General features: G+C 65.5%; 2 protein-coding genes across 6 annotated transcripts in view; one reads left to right on the forward strand and one right to left on the reverse strand.

Moving 5' to 3' along the window:
• Nucleotides 1–472: 472 nt before the first annotated feature.
• Nucleotides 473–2344, forward strand: GNG13 (G protein subunit gamma 13). Of its 2 annotated transcripts, none has more exons than XM_077762674.1 (3): nt 473–521; nt 1859–1990; nt 2171–2344. In XM_077762674.1, the coding sequence occupies exons 2-3, from the start codon at nt 1893–1895 to the stop codon at nt 2274–2276; spliced, it is 204 nt and encodes a 67-aa protein (XP_077618800.1). In that variant the 5' UTR covers nt 473–521; nt 1859–1892; the 3' UTR covers nt 2277–2344. The 2 variants fall into 2 exon arrangements, with proteins under 2 accessions (XP_077618800.1, XP_077618798.1); XM_077762672.1 differs by lacking the exon at nt 473–521 and adding an exon at nt 1025–1517.
• CHTF18 (chromosome transmission fidelity factor 18) overlaps nt 2321–10420 on the reverse strand; it is an 8266-nt gene continuing 166 nt past the window's right edge. The window contains exons 2-22 of one of the 4 annotated variants that reach the window (XM_077762671.1): nt 10161–10355; nt 9929–10079; nt 9592–9760; nt 9107–9187; nt 8958–9010; nt 8687–8831; nt 8032–8241; nt 7430–7527; nt 7075–7198; nt 6840–6991; nt 6595–6688; nt 6208–6306; nt 5991–6121; nt 5632–5803; nt 4596–4820; nt 4367–4516; nt 4151–4281; nt 3346–3490; nt 3116–3232; nt 2752–2809; nt 2321–2683 (exon numbers count right to left, since the gene is read on the reverse strand). In XM_077762671.1, the coding sequence (XP_077618797.1) occupies nt 2547–2683; nt 2752–2809; nt 3116–3232; nt 3346–3490; nt 4151–4281; nt 4367–4516; nt 4596–4820; nt 5632–5803; nt 5991–6121; nt 6208–6306; nt 6595–6688; nt 6840–6991; nt 7075–7198; nt 7430–7527; nt 8032–8241; nt 8687–8831; nt 8958–9010; nt 9107–9187; nt 9592–9760; nt 9929–10079; nt 10161–10355 (2837 nt within the window). In that variant the 3' untranslated portion in view covers nt 2321–2546. Of the gene's footprint in view, nt 2684–2751; nt 2810–3115; nt 3233–3345; nt 3491–4150; nt 4282–4366; nt 4517–4595; nt 4821–5631; nt 5804–5990; nt 6122–6207; nt 6307–6594; nt 6689–6839; nt 6992–7074; nt 7199–7429; nt 7528–8031; nt 8242–8686; nt 8865–8957; nt 9011–9094; nt 9188–9591; nt 9761–9928; nt 10080–10160; nt 10356–10420 lie in introns of all 4 variants that reach the window. The other 3 variants (XM_077762669.1, XM_077762670.1, XM_077762668.1) reach the window with 3 other exon arrangements.

The raw sequence follows: 10420 nt of genomic DNA on the forward strand, positions 1-10420 counted from the left end.
CCCAGATACCCTCAAGGGGACAGGCTCACACCTGTGGGTGGCTCAGCTCCAGGGGAGGGCCGCCCACAGACCCCTCAGTTGGCACTGCTGAGACCTCACAGGGGCACAGTGTCCTAGCCCTGGCCCTGTTACTCGTACCTAGCCTATGATGCAGCCCATCAGGGGCATGGAGGGCTGGGGTACAACTGATGGCTGTGTTTGGTGGCAGCACCACGTGGCAGCCCAGGAGCCCGCCCAGCACTGTGGGAGACCACTGTCCAGGGCCAGAGCCGACCCACGTTGCCTGCCCCTGCACCTCCCACCCCCAGAGACTGGCGGACCTTGCAGTGTCAGGCGGAGTCCCTGGAGGAGTCGGGCAGGCCATGGGGGCGGGGCCAGAGCCTGGCCCCCAGGTGGCAGGAGTGGGCGGGGCACCTGCCTGGGCTTTGCCCGCTTATGTGCCCGCTCTCATTCACTTGGTCCTCGCTGTCACTCACCATCACTTGGTCCTTATCACTTGGCCCTTGCTGGCACCGTCCAAGGTAGGTCTGATCAGCTGGCCCCCTGTGCAGAGCAGGAAACCGAGGCCGGGGGGGATTCTGGGGCTCACCCAGGTCTCACTGGGCTGACCTGGACCACCCTGACCCCCAGATGTCCCTGCCTGTTGGTCTTCTGGCCGAGGGGCGCTGCCCCGCGTGTCCCAACAGGCCCGACCCCNTGTCCCGGCCAGGGGTGGGGATGCTGAACTTGGGGTCTCCGGGAGGGGAGCACCTGCATGCCCTCCATTGGCTGTCCCTCTCCCCACCAAGAGGCAGACTCCTCTCGACTAGGGCTCTTACCCCCGGCTCCTGACCGACCCTCCCACGACTCCTCCTAGTGTGGCTGTTCTGTCCCCATCTGATCAGGCACCCCCCACCCCCGACCCAAATGGAGATCTTCCAGCCAGGAGTCCCCTCCACAGGCTGACACAGATAGTGTCACACTCCTGTCAACCCCTGCCCACCCTCCCAAGGGCCAGAAAGCCGATCCCCTGGCTCTCAGCCTCAGAGATGGGATCAGGGCCTGGGGACAGTAAGGGACTCCCTGGGCCCCTGGAGTGGGCTGAGGTGGGGGAGGAGGCAGCAACCCGCTTTGCCAGGCTGGTGCATGAGCAGAAACTGGGCCCCACGGTTGGTGGACAGTGCTGGGGGCAGCACTGGGCGGAAGGAGGCCGCAGCCCCTCCCCAGTCCCAAACCTGCTGTGCAGCCTGGGACCCCAAGCTTCTCAGCACCTCCTCCCTGCAGCCTCTAGGCCAGAGATGTAAATTGCAGCCAAATCATCCTGGCCCCGGGATTAACTTCCTCTGGGTAGGCTTCCCCACGCAAAGCAGAAAAAAAGGCACTGGAAGGAAGCCAAGGAGGGCCCCACCCCTTACACGATGGTCTGGGTGGGAAGTGGGGCTCAGTCGGGACAGTGGGATTCCGTGAGCCCCCCTGTGCCTGGCCCTGCTGTCGCCGCAACATTGCCCCTTCCCTTCCAACCCCGAGATCAGGCCATGGTAAGGCTTGGATGGGGATGGGGGGTGGGGGTATAGGGCTCAAGTAAAGTTTTTCTGCAACTAATTAGCCCCGTGAGGGGAGGGCAGGCACGCGGGGCCTCGTTAGCGGGGCCTCAGCTCCAGGCCCACCCTGCACCCTGTGGACTACACGGGTGCCTATGTGGACCCTGGGAGACGAGTGGTGAAGCCCCTGGGGACCTCCCAAGCCCTAGAATGGGTGTGCCAGGGTGGGCCCCCCTCCCTCCTTTGGGTGGGGATGCCCTCACCAGTGGGGAGGGAGCATATGGGGGTGACTGTGGCCTGGCAGGCCCCCGGCTGTTGCTTCCTCTTGTGCTCTCCAGCCCCAGGCTGGCCACTTCCGAAGCTCCCGACGCCATGGAGGAGTGGGATGTGCCCCAGATGAAAAAAGAGGTAGAAAGCCTCAAGTACCAGCTGGCCTTCAAGAGGGAGATGTCGTCCAAGACCATCCCCGAGTAAGTCCCCAGGACCCCATGGAGCGCCCCCCCCCACTCGGGGCTGCCAGCTCCCATCTGCATCTCATTTCCCTGCCCCGTGCGTGCGTTTTGCATGAGCCAGAACCACACCTCCACGCCACACCCTGCCTTCAGGCACCTGCCGGCTCTCCTCACCCTCCCCACCCTGCCCGGACACAGGCTCCTCAAGTGGATCGAGGATGGGATCCCCAAGGACCCGTTCCTGAACCCCGACCTGATGAAGAACAACCCATGGGTGGAGAAGGGCAAGTGTGCCATCCTGTGACGCCCCCACCCGACTCTTGCCTCTTGGTAGGGAGGACACCTCTATAAAAATATGATTTTTATAAAGACTCTGAGGATATCTGTGCTTTTGTACATTTTCTGATGGAGAAAAAGCAACAGTACAGCATCAAGCCTGGGCCCTGGGGTGTCCGGAGGGGGATCCAGGGCACCCAGCAAGGGTCAAGGTGTGGGTGCAGCCCCAGGGTGTCCAGCGTAGGTCCTGGGGTGTCCGGAGGGGGATCCAGGGGTCGAGGTGTGGGTGCAGCCCCGGCTACAACAGGTCCCTGATATACAGGCTGCGCCGCACAGCATTGGAGACGCCCTCCTTGAAGCGAAACCAGACGTCGCTCCTGCCCACCGCCGTGCCTATGCGCCGCTCTGTCGCGTCTGTGTCCGGGGCCCCGTCCCCTGTGGAGGCCGCATGATTGCTCCTCTCTCTTGCTCCAGCCCCCCCCCCCCTCCCTCCCGCTACACACCTGCATGAAGGGCTGACGCTCTCTTGATGACCACACGACCAAAGAAGTCTCTCTCGGGCTGAAGGAGGCAGGCTGGTCAGGGTCTTGGGGATAGATCCCCGAAGGATGGTCCCCGCTGTGAGGGGAGGGCCCAGCGGCTTCGGGAGCAGACGCCCACCTCCCCTCCCAGCCTCCCTCCGTGCTCAGCAAGTGTCCCTTCAGCCCCTCAGAACCTGCCCAGCGGCAGGAGGGAGCCGTAGCCAGGTCCAAACTGGTCCAAGTGGGACCCCGTATGCTGAGCAGCAGGGAACTGGCAGGCCCCCCAGGGCTGAGCCCCAGCCCCACCCCCCCCCGCCGTGGCCCAGCCCCCCTTTCTCCCCTGCACCTGCTCCTCCAGGGCCGCTTTCTTCAGGATGCGCTCCAGCCGCTGCTCCTCGTGGCTGCGCGAGGTGGGTGGCTGCGTCCCTTTCTCCCCAGCACCTGCCTGGGGAGCTCCCTCTGCCTGCAGAAACGGGTGGTGAAGGCTGTCTGAGCAGGGCCACTCCAGGGACAAGGCCCCTTCCGACAGCCCTCCCGTCCGGGGCCCGGGTCTGGCCCGGAGCCCGGGCAGCTTACCTGGGGGCTGTCCCCAGCGCGGGCCAAGGCCTCTGTCCGCCGCATCTTCTCCATTTCGATCTCATGGGCAATGAGCTGCTTGGCCTGGTAGGTGAGGGGCTTGCGGGCCGGCAGCTCAGGAAAGTGGCAAATCTCCTCCACGTTCCTGCTCTCAGAGTAGGTACAGAGATGTGCCCGGTCAGCAGGGACAGGCGGAGACCACCTCCCACACTAGTCCCAGAGGCCAAGATGCAAGAGCTGTGGGACGGGTCCCCGTCCTGGCAAGACACTGCCTGAGCCCCACAGCAAAGAGAGATTACCTGTGCCAAGCCTCAGTTTCCCCAACCGTATGTGGACACGAGAAGGGAACCACCCCAGGCTGCAGGATGAAGGACTGAGACAACGCAGCAGGCCCTGGTCTCAGGTCCGGGCTGAGCACCTGCCCCTGTCACTCCTGCCTCCCCGTGACTGGGGCAGAGGGGGATGCGCCCCGGGGCCCTGCTGGGTACCAGGGACACCTCAGGAGGGGAAGCAGAGCCCTGGGGAGCTCGAGGGCCCTCTGCGGGACACTGAGGCAGCGAGGGCCCCCTCAGTAGCCCTCGGGCCCCAGCACTGGGCCTGACTAGGGGTGCCCCTCCTCACGAGGAGCAAGGGCTGAGCAGGACCTGAGCCCCGGCCGCCCCCACAGACGCAAAACTGAGACACACACGTCGCCAAGACCACGCTTTCAGAGACCTGGGCCAGAGACCACCACGGCACCTGGAGCCCAGCCGCCTGCCCCCCGCGCCCCCCGGCCTCCCCCCGACCCAGGGCCACATGGACTCACGGCTCTAGCCGGTAGACATAGTGGCCGTCGGGCATGCGCTCCTGGCGGTAGGTTAGGCTGTAGGCAAGCATGATGCCCACGAGGCTGGCCAGCTGTTGTTTCTCGCGAGCGCTGTACAGCTGTGTGCTCACCTGTGGGCAGGGGCGGGGACGCTGAGCACAGCCAGGGGCCCTACCCTGCCGGCAGCCACAGCCCCGCTCTGGCCGAGACACTCACAGGGCGCAGCTTGGGCGCAAGGATGTCCAGAAGCAGGCAGAGGGCATCCAGGATGAGGGCCTGAGGTGCAGCCCGGCTGCGAGTGGCGGGTGTCAGGCCCAGCACCAGCGTCTGGATGAGGTTCTGTGTCCTGCTCATCCGGTTCTGGGCCTAGGGGGGAAGAGAATGCGCCTAGGGCACCAGGGATCCCTGGGCGGGACCCGAGCCCTGGGCAGGGTGCGGGGCACACCTCCTGCTGGCTGTTGGGGAAAGCGATCCTCGGCACGTGGCTGGAGGCAAAGAGCAGGTGGAAGGCGGCCGGCAGGAAGGGCAGGTAGCGCAGCAACTGGAAGTTCTGGCCGTGGCGGGCGGCCTGGCTCAGCAGGTCGTCAAAGGCCAGCCAGTCGAGGGCTGTGCACACAGCCCCCAGGCTGGAGTCCCGCAGCCTCAAGCGCAGAAAGTTGTCGAACAGACCCTGGGGGGTGAGCAGGTTGGGGGTGCCCCTGAGCCCCTCCAGCCTCGGCCCCCAGCCCACTATGTAAGTGCCGTGCAACGGCACCCTCCGCCTGCCACCTGGCCTGCTAAGTGCAGGGCCTCGGGGACATCTGCAAACACCAGCAAGGGCCCCAAGGCCCCAAAGAAGGAGCCCAGGAGGCCCAGCCTGCCACCCCCACCATTCTGACCACATTTCTGACAGACGGGGGGCGGGGGGGAAGAACCCGGCCCCCGCCTTAAAGGAAATTCTATGGTCAGAACCAAGGGCACAGAAGCCCCGAACTCGACCTTGTTCCACGTGAGAGTCCCGTCCCCTGAAGCTACAGCACTCGCACGTGCGTGCACACACACACACACCACCCCCGCCCTCTCCCGCCCCCCCGTAAGGTTTCCAGATCTACGATGATCACCTGCTAATCCAAAGCTGCTTAGGGAGGCAGCTTAAGCTGGGCTTCCCGGGGGTGGGGAGCATCTGTGCCGCCCGCTCCGCCCCAGCCAGATGGGTCCCGACCAGCAAACAGAGTGACCCCACCACGCACCCGGCCCACCTCCCCTCCCTGCCAGCCCACGCAGGGCGTCCCCTCCTCACATCAGCTACTCCCTCCCCCCAGGCCTCTGTCTGTTGGTCATCATCTCTGAGAGATCTCCCCAACGCCCCGCGTCCACCGCCCCTCTCTTGCGTCCTGTTTCAACACCATCTGAAGCTTCTCCCACCCACCGTCTGGGGACAGCCACGCAGCCAGGTACTAGCCCGCCGACAGCCCCCAAAAACATTCCAGGAGCTAGATTACCTGCACCACCTTCTCGTGCTCGCCGGCGGAGGCAGCCACATGCAGGATGTGGTAAAACCGCTGGGAAGCCATGGTCAAAGGTGCCTCGGCGGCACGGGGCCCCGGACCTGTGTGCCCGTCACGGAGCAGGAGCGCGTGCGGGGGCAGGGCCAGGTTCTGGCCCCGGCGTTGCCTGCAGAGGGTGCCGAGGCTGGAATGGAGCCCTGCCTCTCTATCCCTGTCGGTAGCACCTTGCTACCCGAAGCGCCCGAGAGTCTGCACGAGGGCGATGCTCTAGCGGGATGGCGGGGGAGGCCAAGGGCCCCCAGGGCCCAGGCAGCCCCAGTCCCTGCTGGAGGCAGGCTGGCCTGCCCGCTTACCTCTGGGCCCGGGGCAGCTGGAAGACGTCTTGCCACACGGAGAAGAGCCCCTTGCGCTGGTCCTTGAGACCCACGTGAGTGGTCTGCACAGCCTGCACGCTCAGCTGCCGCCGGCCCCGCCCGTGCAGGAACTGGACACGAAGGTGGGGAGGGCGCTGGCGGTGAGAGGTGGCTGAGCCTGGCCTCACCCGCCCGCGCCCCCTACCCGCCTGCCCACCTGCAGAGTGTTGATGCAGGCGCGGATGTCGTTGTCTGTCTTCTCACAGAGAGCCGCCAGCGCACCCGGGTCGGCCTGCATGCCTCGCCGCAGGGAGATCTGCGGGCAGGCGGGAGGGTGGGCGCCCTCCCGGCCCAGAACCCCCCCAGGACCACCTCTTCCCGAGAACACAGGCGAATACAGGGGAGCAACAGCTACAGGCCCAGCAGCCCTGGGCTCGGAACCGTCTGCTGCAGCACAAACTGCTGCAGTCACCCCCACACCCTGGGATCAGCTAGGGGACGGGACACGGACGGGAGACGGGCCAGGACAGGGGTGCGTTCCCCCACCCCCTAGATGGCCACACAGCCCCCTGGTCGCATGTCCCCAACCACGGCCCTCACCCACCTCCTGCAGCCGCTGCACGAGCCTGGAGGACAGCGTGGGCGGAAAGTGGAGCAGAAAGGCCTGCTGCCTCAGCTGCCGCAAGGAGGGCACGAACCTGCAGGGGGCAGACCCACACAAACCCCCTGCACCCAGGGGCGCAGGCGGCCGGGCAGGGGTGGGTCCCACCCTCCCAGGAGCTCTCTGCCCTCCTGTGGAGACCCCCAGCAGACCCCTCCCTGTGCAAATCCCTGCTCTCCCCCACTCACTGGTCGTTGCAAATGCAGATGACGGGTCTCATCAGGAGCCCCCCCTCAGCCCGGCGCCGCCGTCCCCCACTTGTGGGAACAGCCGGACCCCCGGACTCTGCCTCCTGCGGGCCCTTGCGGTCCAGGATGCTCAGAAGAACATTGATGGCGGCCTGGGGTATGGGCAGAGAACTCAGTGAGCCCCAGCCCGTGGCCTGCCCACCTGCCCGCCCACTGGGGTGCCCAGGAGGCCCACCACGGGGGCCCCGTCGATCTCATCAATGACCAGACAGTTGGGCTTCCCGCCAGCACCCAGCACCGACTCCATCTGCGTGGCCGCCTCAATGCACGTGCGGAAGGCCTCAGGGCTGCGGTCGTCACTGGAAGCAGCGTGGCCTCAGTCAGGGAGGGACCAGGGTCCCTAGCAGGACAGGCTCCCCGGGCTGGGCCACCAGGCCTACAGCTGGAGACTGCTCTGTGACAGGGCCACCCGCATCCTGGCAAGCCCCGACAAAGCGTGAACTCCACCGCTCCAGAGCCCAGGGCCAGCCCCGCCTCCGGCCCGCCAGGGCATCTAGGGAGTCAGGCCGGACAAGAGGCGGGGCCCTTACCTCGCATTCAACTCCACCACGCAGTAGCCAGCATGCCTCGCGATCACGTGAGCCAGGGTGGTCTTGCCCAGCCCCGGGGGCCCACACAGCAGCGCCACCTGTAGCCAGGACAGGCCGGATGAAGACAGGCTACCACCCATGCCACCGCGGAGCCCCCGACCCGACCTCGAGGCTGAACATCCTGTCCCATGAGGCCACCATGGGATGTGCACCCCCCCACCCCCGGGCGAGCACAAGACAGACCGCGCCTGCGTACTCATGCTTTGTGGAGCCGCTTCAGAGCCAGGCAAAGCCCTGCCTGAGACAGACGAGATCTGACAGAGGCACGGCCGCTGCTGGTGCAACTGGGCCCCAGAGCCACCTGCTGCCACAGTGAGTCTGGAAAGGCACGGGGTCCTCCAAAAAAATCCTTTACTCGGGTGTTTAAAACAGGCTCAAATTCCAACTGACCCTCGGCGCCAACACCCTGACGTCGGGACGGCCACAGCGGCAGAGACAGTTCACATGCCTCGAGGCCCCCAGAGGATGCAAAAGGGCCGGCCACCCAAACGGCACAGCCCCTGGGTTCAGACATGTGCGCCGCGCGGCTGGATGGGGCTCACCTTCTGCCGCGGCCGCCGGCTCGCGTCCAGCTCAGCGCTTAGCATGTCCTCCAGCGCCTGCTCGTGGCTTTTCCACTTGCCGGAGGTGGTAGCCTCCTGGCCACCTCGGGCCGGCTCTGGACCGGGCCTCGGCCTCCTGGCAGGCCGCTCTCGGCCGAACACCACCGGGTCCCACAGCTTCAGCCACTTGAGGAGGCAGCGGTTAGTGAACTGCAGGATGGGACACGTGGCCTGGAGGAACTGCCAGCACCAAGGCCTCCCCGTGCCCGCCCTTCACGTCCGCCTACTGTTGCGAGCCCGAAAGACACGCCGGGATGCGGAAACCAAGGGACAAGTCACCCAGTGAGTGAGTGACAGGGCGAGGCTTCCAGCAGGACCCCTCCCTACCACCCGAGCCCTCCAGGGCTCCCACCGTCCGGACGCGTCCCAGCATCAGCCGCTATGACCGTGGGAAACAGAGACTGGGGGAGGGAGGGGTGGACCCCCAGCCCAGATCACAGGTGACCTACAGAAAGCCAGGTGCATGCTGGCCTCAGCTTCCCCACCTACAGTTCCAAAGAGCGAATCCAAACCCTCCCCTCCCCACCGATGTCCCTCAAGCTGACAACAAAGGGCTCAGTCACACTTGAAGGAGAACAAGAGAACACGGCCTCACGTCGTCACTGAGAAGCTCCGTGTAGCACCGAGGGGCGAACTCGTCCACCCAGAGGCAGTGCTGGGAGTCATCTTGGCCGTTAGCCAGCGCTTCCTCGGGGGCCTGCGAAGCCTGGGCCTCCTCTCCCATCTCCTCGGATGTGAGGCTGGAGAACATGACGCCCTGAGCGGCCGGGCTACTAGAGGGACCGCGCCCCCCCCCCCAGATACAGGCCGGAGGTCAGCAGCCCGGGAACCGGCGAGGCCCCGGGGCTGGACGGGTCGGGCGTCACCTGCGAAGCACGTCTGAGAGCTGATGGGCCTCCTCAAGCAGCTGCTGCCTCCGCTGCGCAACCAGCAGGGGTGGGATCAGCACGTGTCCCGTGCGCAGTCACCCTGGGGCTACCCTGCTCCTCCCCGCAAATCCCACCTCGCTGTCCACCTGCTCCTTCAGGGACTCGAAGGACACACCCAACAGGTCCAGCTGGCCACGCCCTCGCCACCAAATATCAAGGGAAGGGTCCTATAGGGAAGCAAGGACACAGTTCACCACCTCTCAGGACATAACCACCCACAGACGCCCTCTGGACAGTGCTGAGGGGGGCCCCGGTGGCACTTTCCAATGACAACAGAGCGGGACAAAGACGAGCCCCCTCTCTAAACAAGGATTCTAAGGAGAACGTGCACTGGAATGAAGACAGTCGTGAAACAGAAAAGAGATAAAAAGGGAGGCAAAGGGGAGACAAGGAGACAGTGAGACGCCCTCTCGGGTGGATGATGGCAGGCGAGGTGGATGCCCTGAGGGGCCCCCGCAGTCCAAGGGGGGTATGATGTCTGGGACCCTTTCCCAGACAGTACTGAGCCTGCCAACCCTGCAGGAGGCCTGTTGCCAGCCCCTCACCCCCACTGTGGCCACACAGCACCCACCTGCACCCCTGTGCCCACTGGGTCATCCCGCAGCACCAGGAAAGCCCGGGAGCCACCAGTGGAGGTCACGGTGACATAGTCCTCCAGGACCGGGGGCCGCCTCAGGACTGGATTTCGGGCTGCTGGAGAGGCCTGCAGGGGAGCCACGTCAGCACCAGCGTCCAAGGACCTGGGAAGGGACAGATGCTGACTTGAGGACACACCTCCTGTTGCCATCGGAGGAGGACCCAGGTCCACTGTTGGCCATACACTCCTCCCACACACGCAGCCCCAGGCCTCCCAAAACCTGGGACCCCAACCCCCAATCCCTGGGACATCTGTGCCCCAAGGCACACACCCCTTGCCCCACAGTTCAGTGGGGACCTCTGGACTCGGTGGGGGGGTGATGTCCCCAGCAGGGGAATCAGGAAGGGGCAGCTCTTCCATCTGCTCAGGTCTGAAGTTCAGCTTCTTCACGACTTCCAGCCGGAGCCGTTTGACCCTGGGGGCTGGGGAGACAGACGGAAGTTTCAGAGGCTCTTACTCAGCCTCGCTCCCCACCCCTATGCCTTGGGCCTCTGAGGACATACTGGGGGGCAAAGCCGCGGCCTTCGAGTCCTGGTCGGCCAGCAGCCTCTTCCTGGCACTGCCTCTGTGGTTCCCTGGAGGTCTGCCTGGAGAGCAATGAGTGGCAGCGTCCCCTCCGGCCACAGCCTCCTCGAACGTCAGCCGGGACAGACACCCCATGGGCCGGGGACCCCTGGAAGGCGACAGGGCCGCTGTCCCTGCCGGGAGAGAAGGTATACAGGCAACAGTTCCCGCGGCCGGCGGCGCTGGAGGACCCTCTCCC

The sequence above is a fragment of the Crocuta crocuta genome, unplaced genomic scaffold, assembly GCF_008692635.1.
Source record: "Crocuta crocuta isolate KB4526 unplaced genomic scaffold, BGI_CrCroc_1.0 scaffold234, whole genome shotgun sequence".
Taxonomy (NCBI): Eukaryota; Metazoa; Chordata; class Mammalia; order Carnivora; family Hyaenidae; genus Crocuta; species Crocuta crocuta.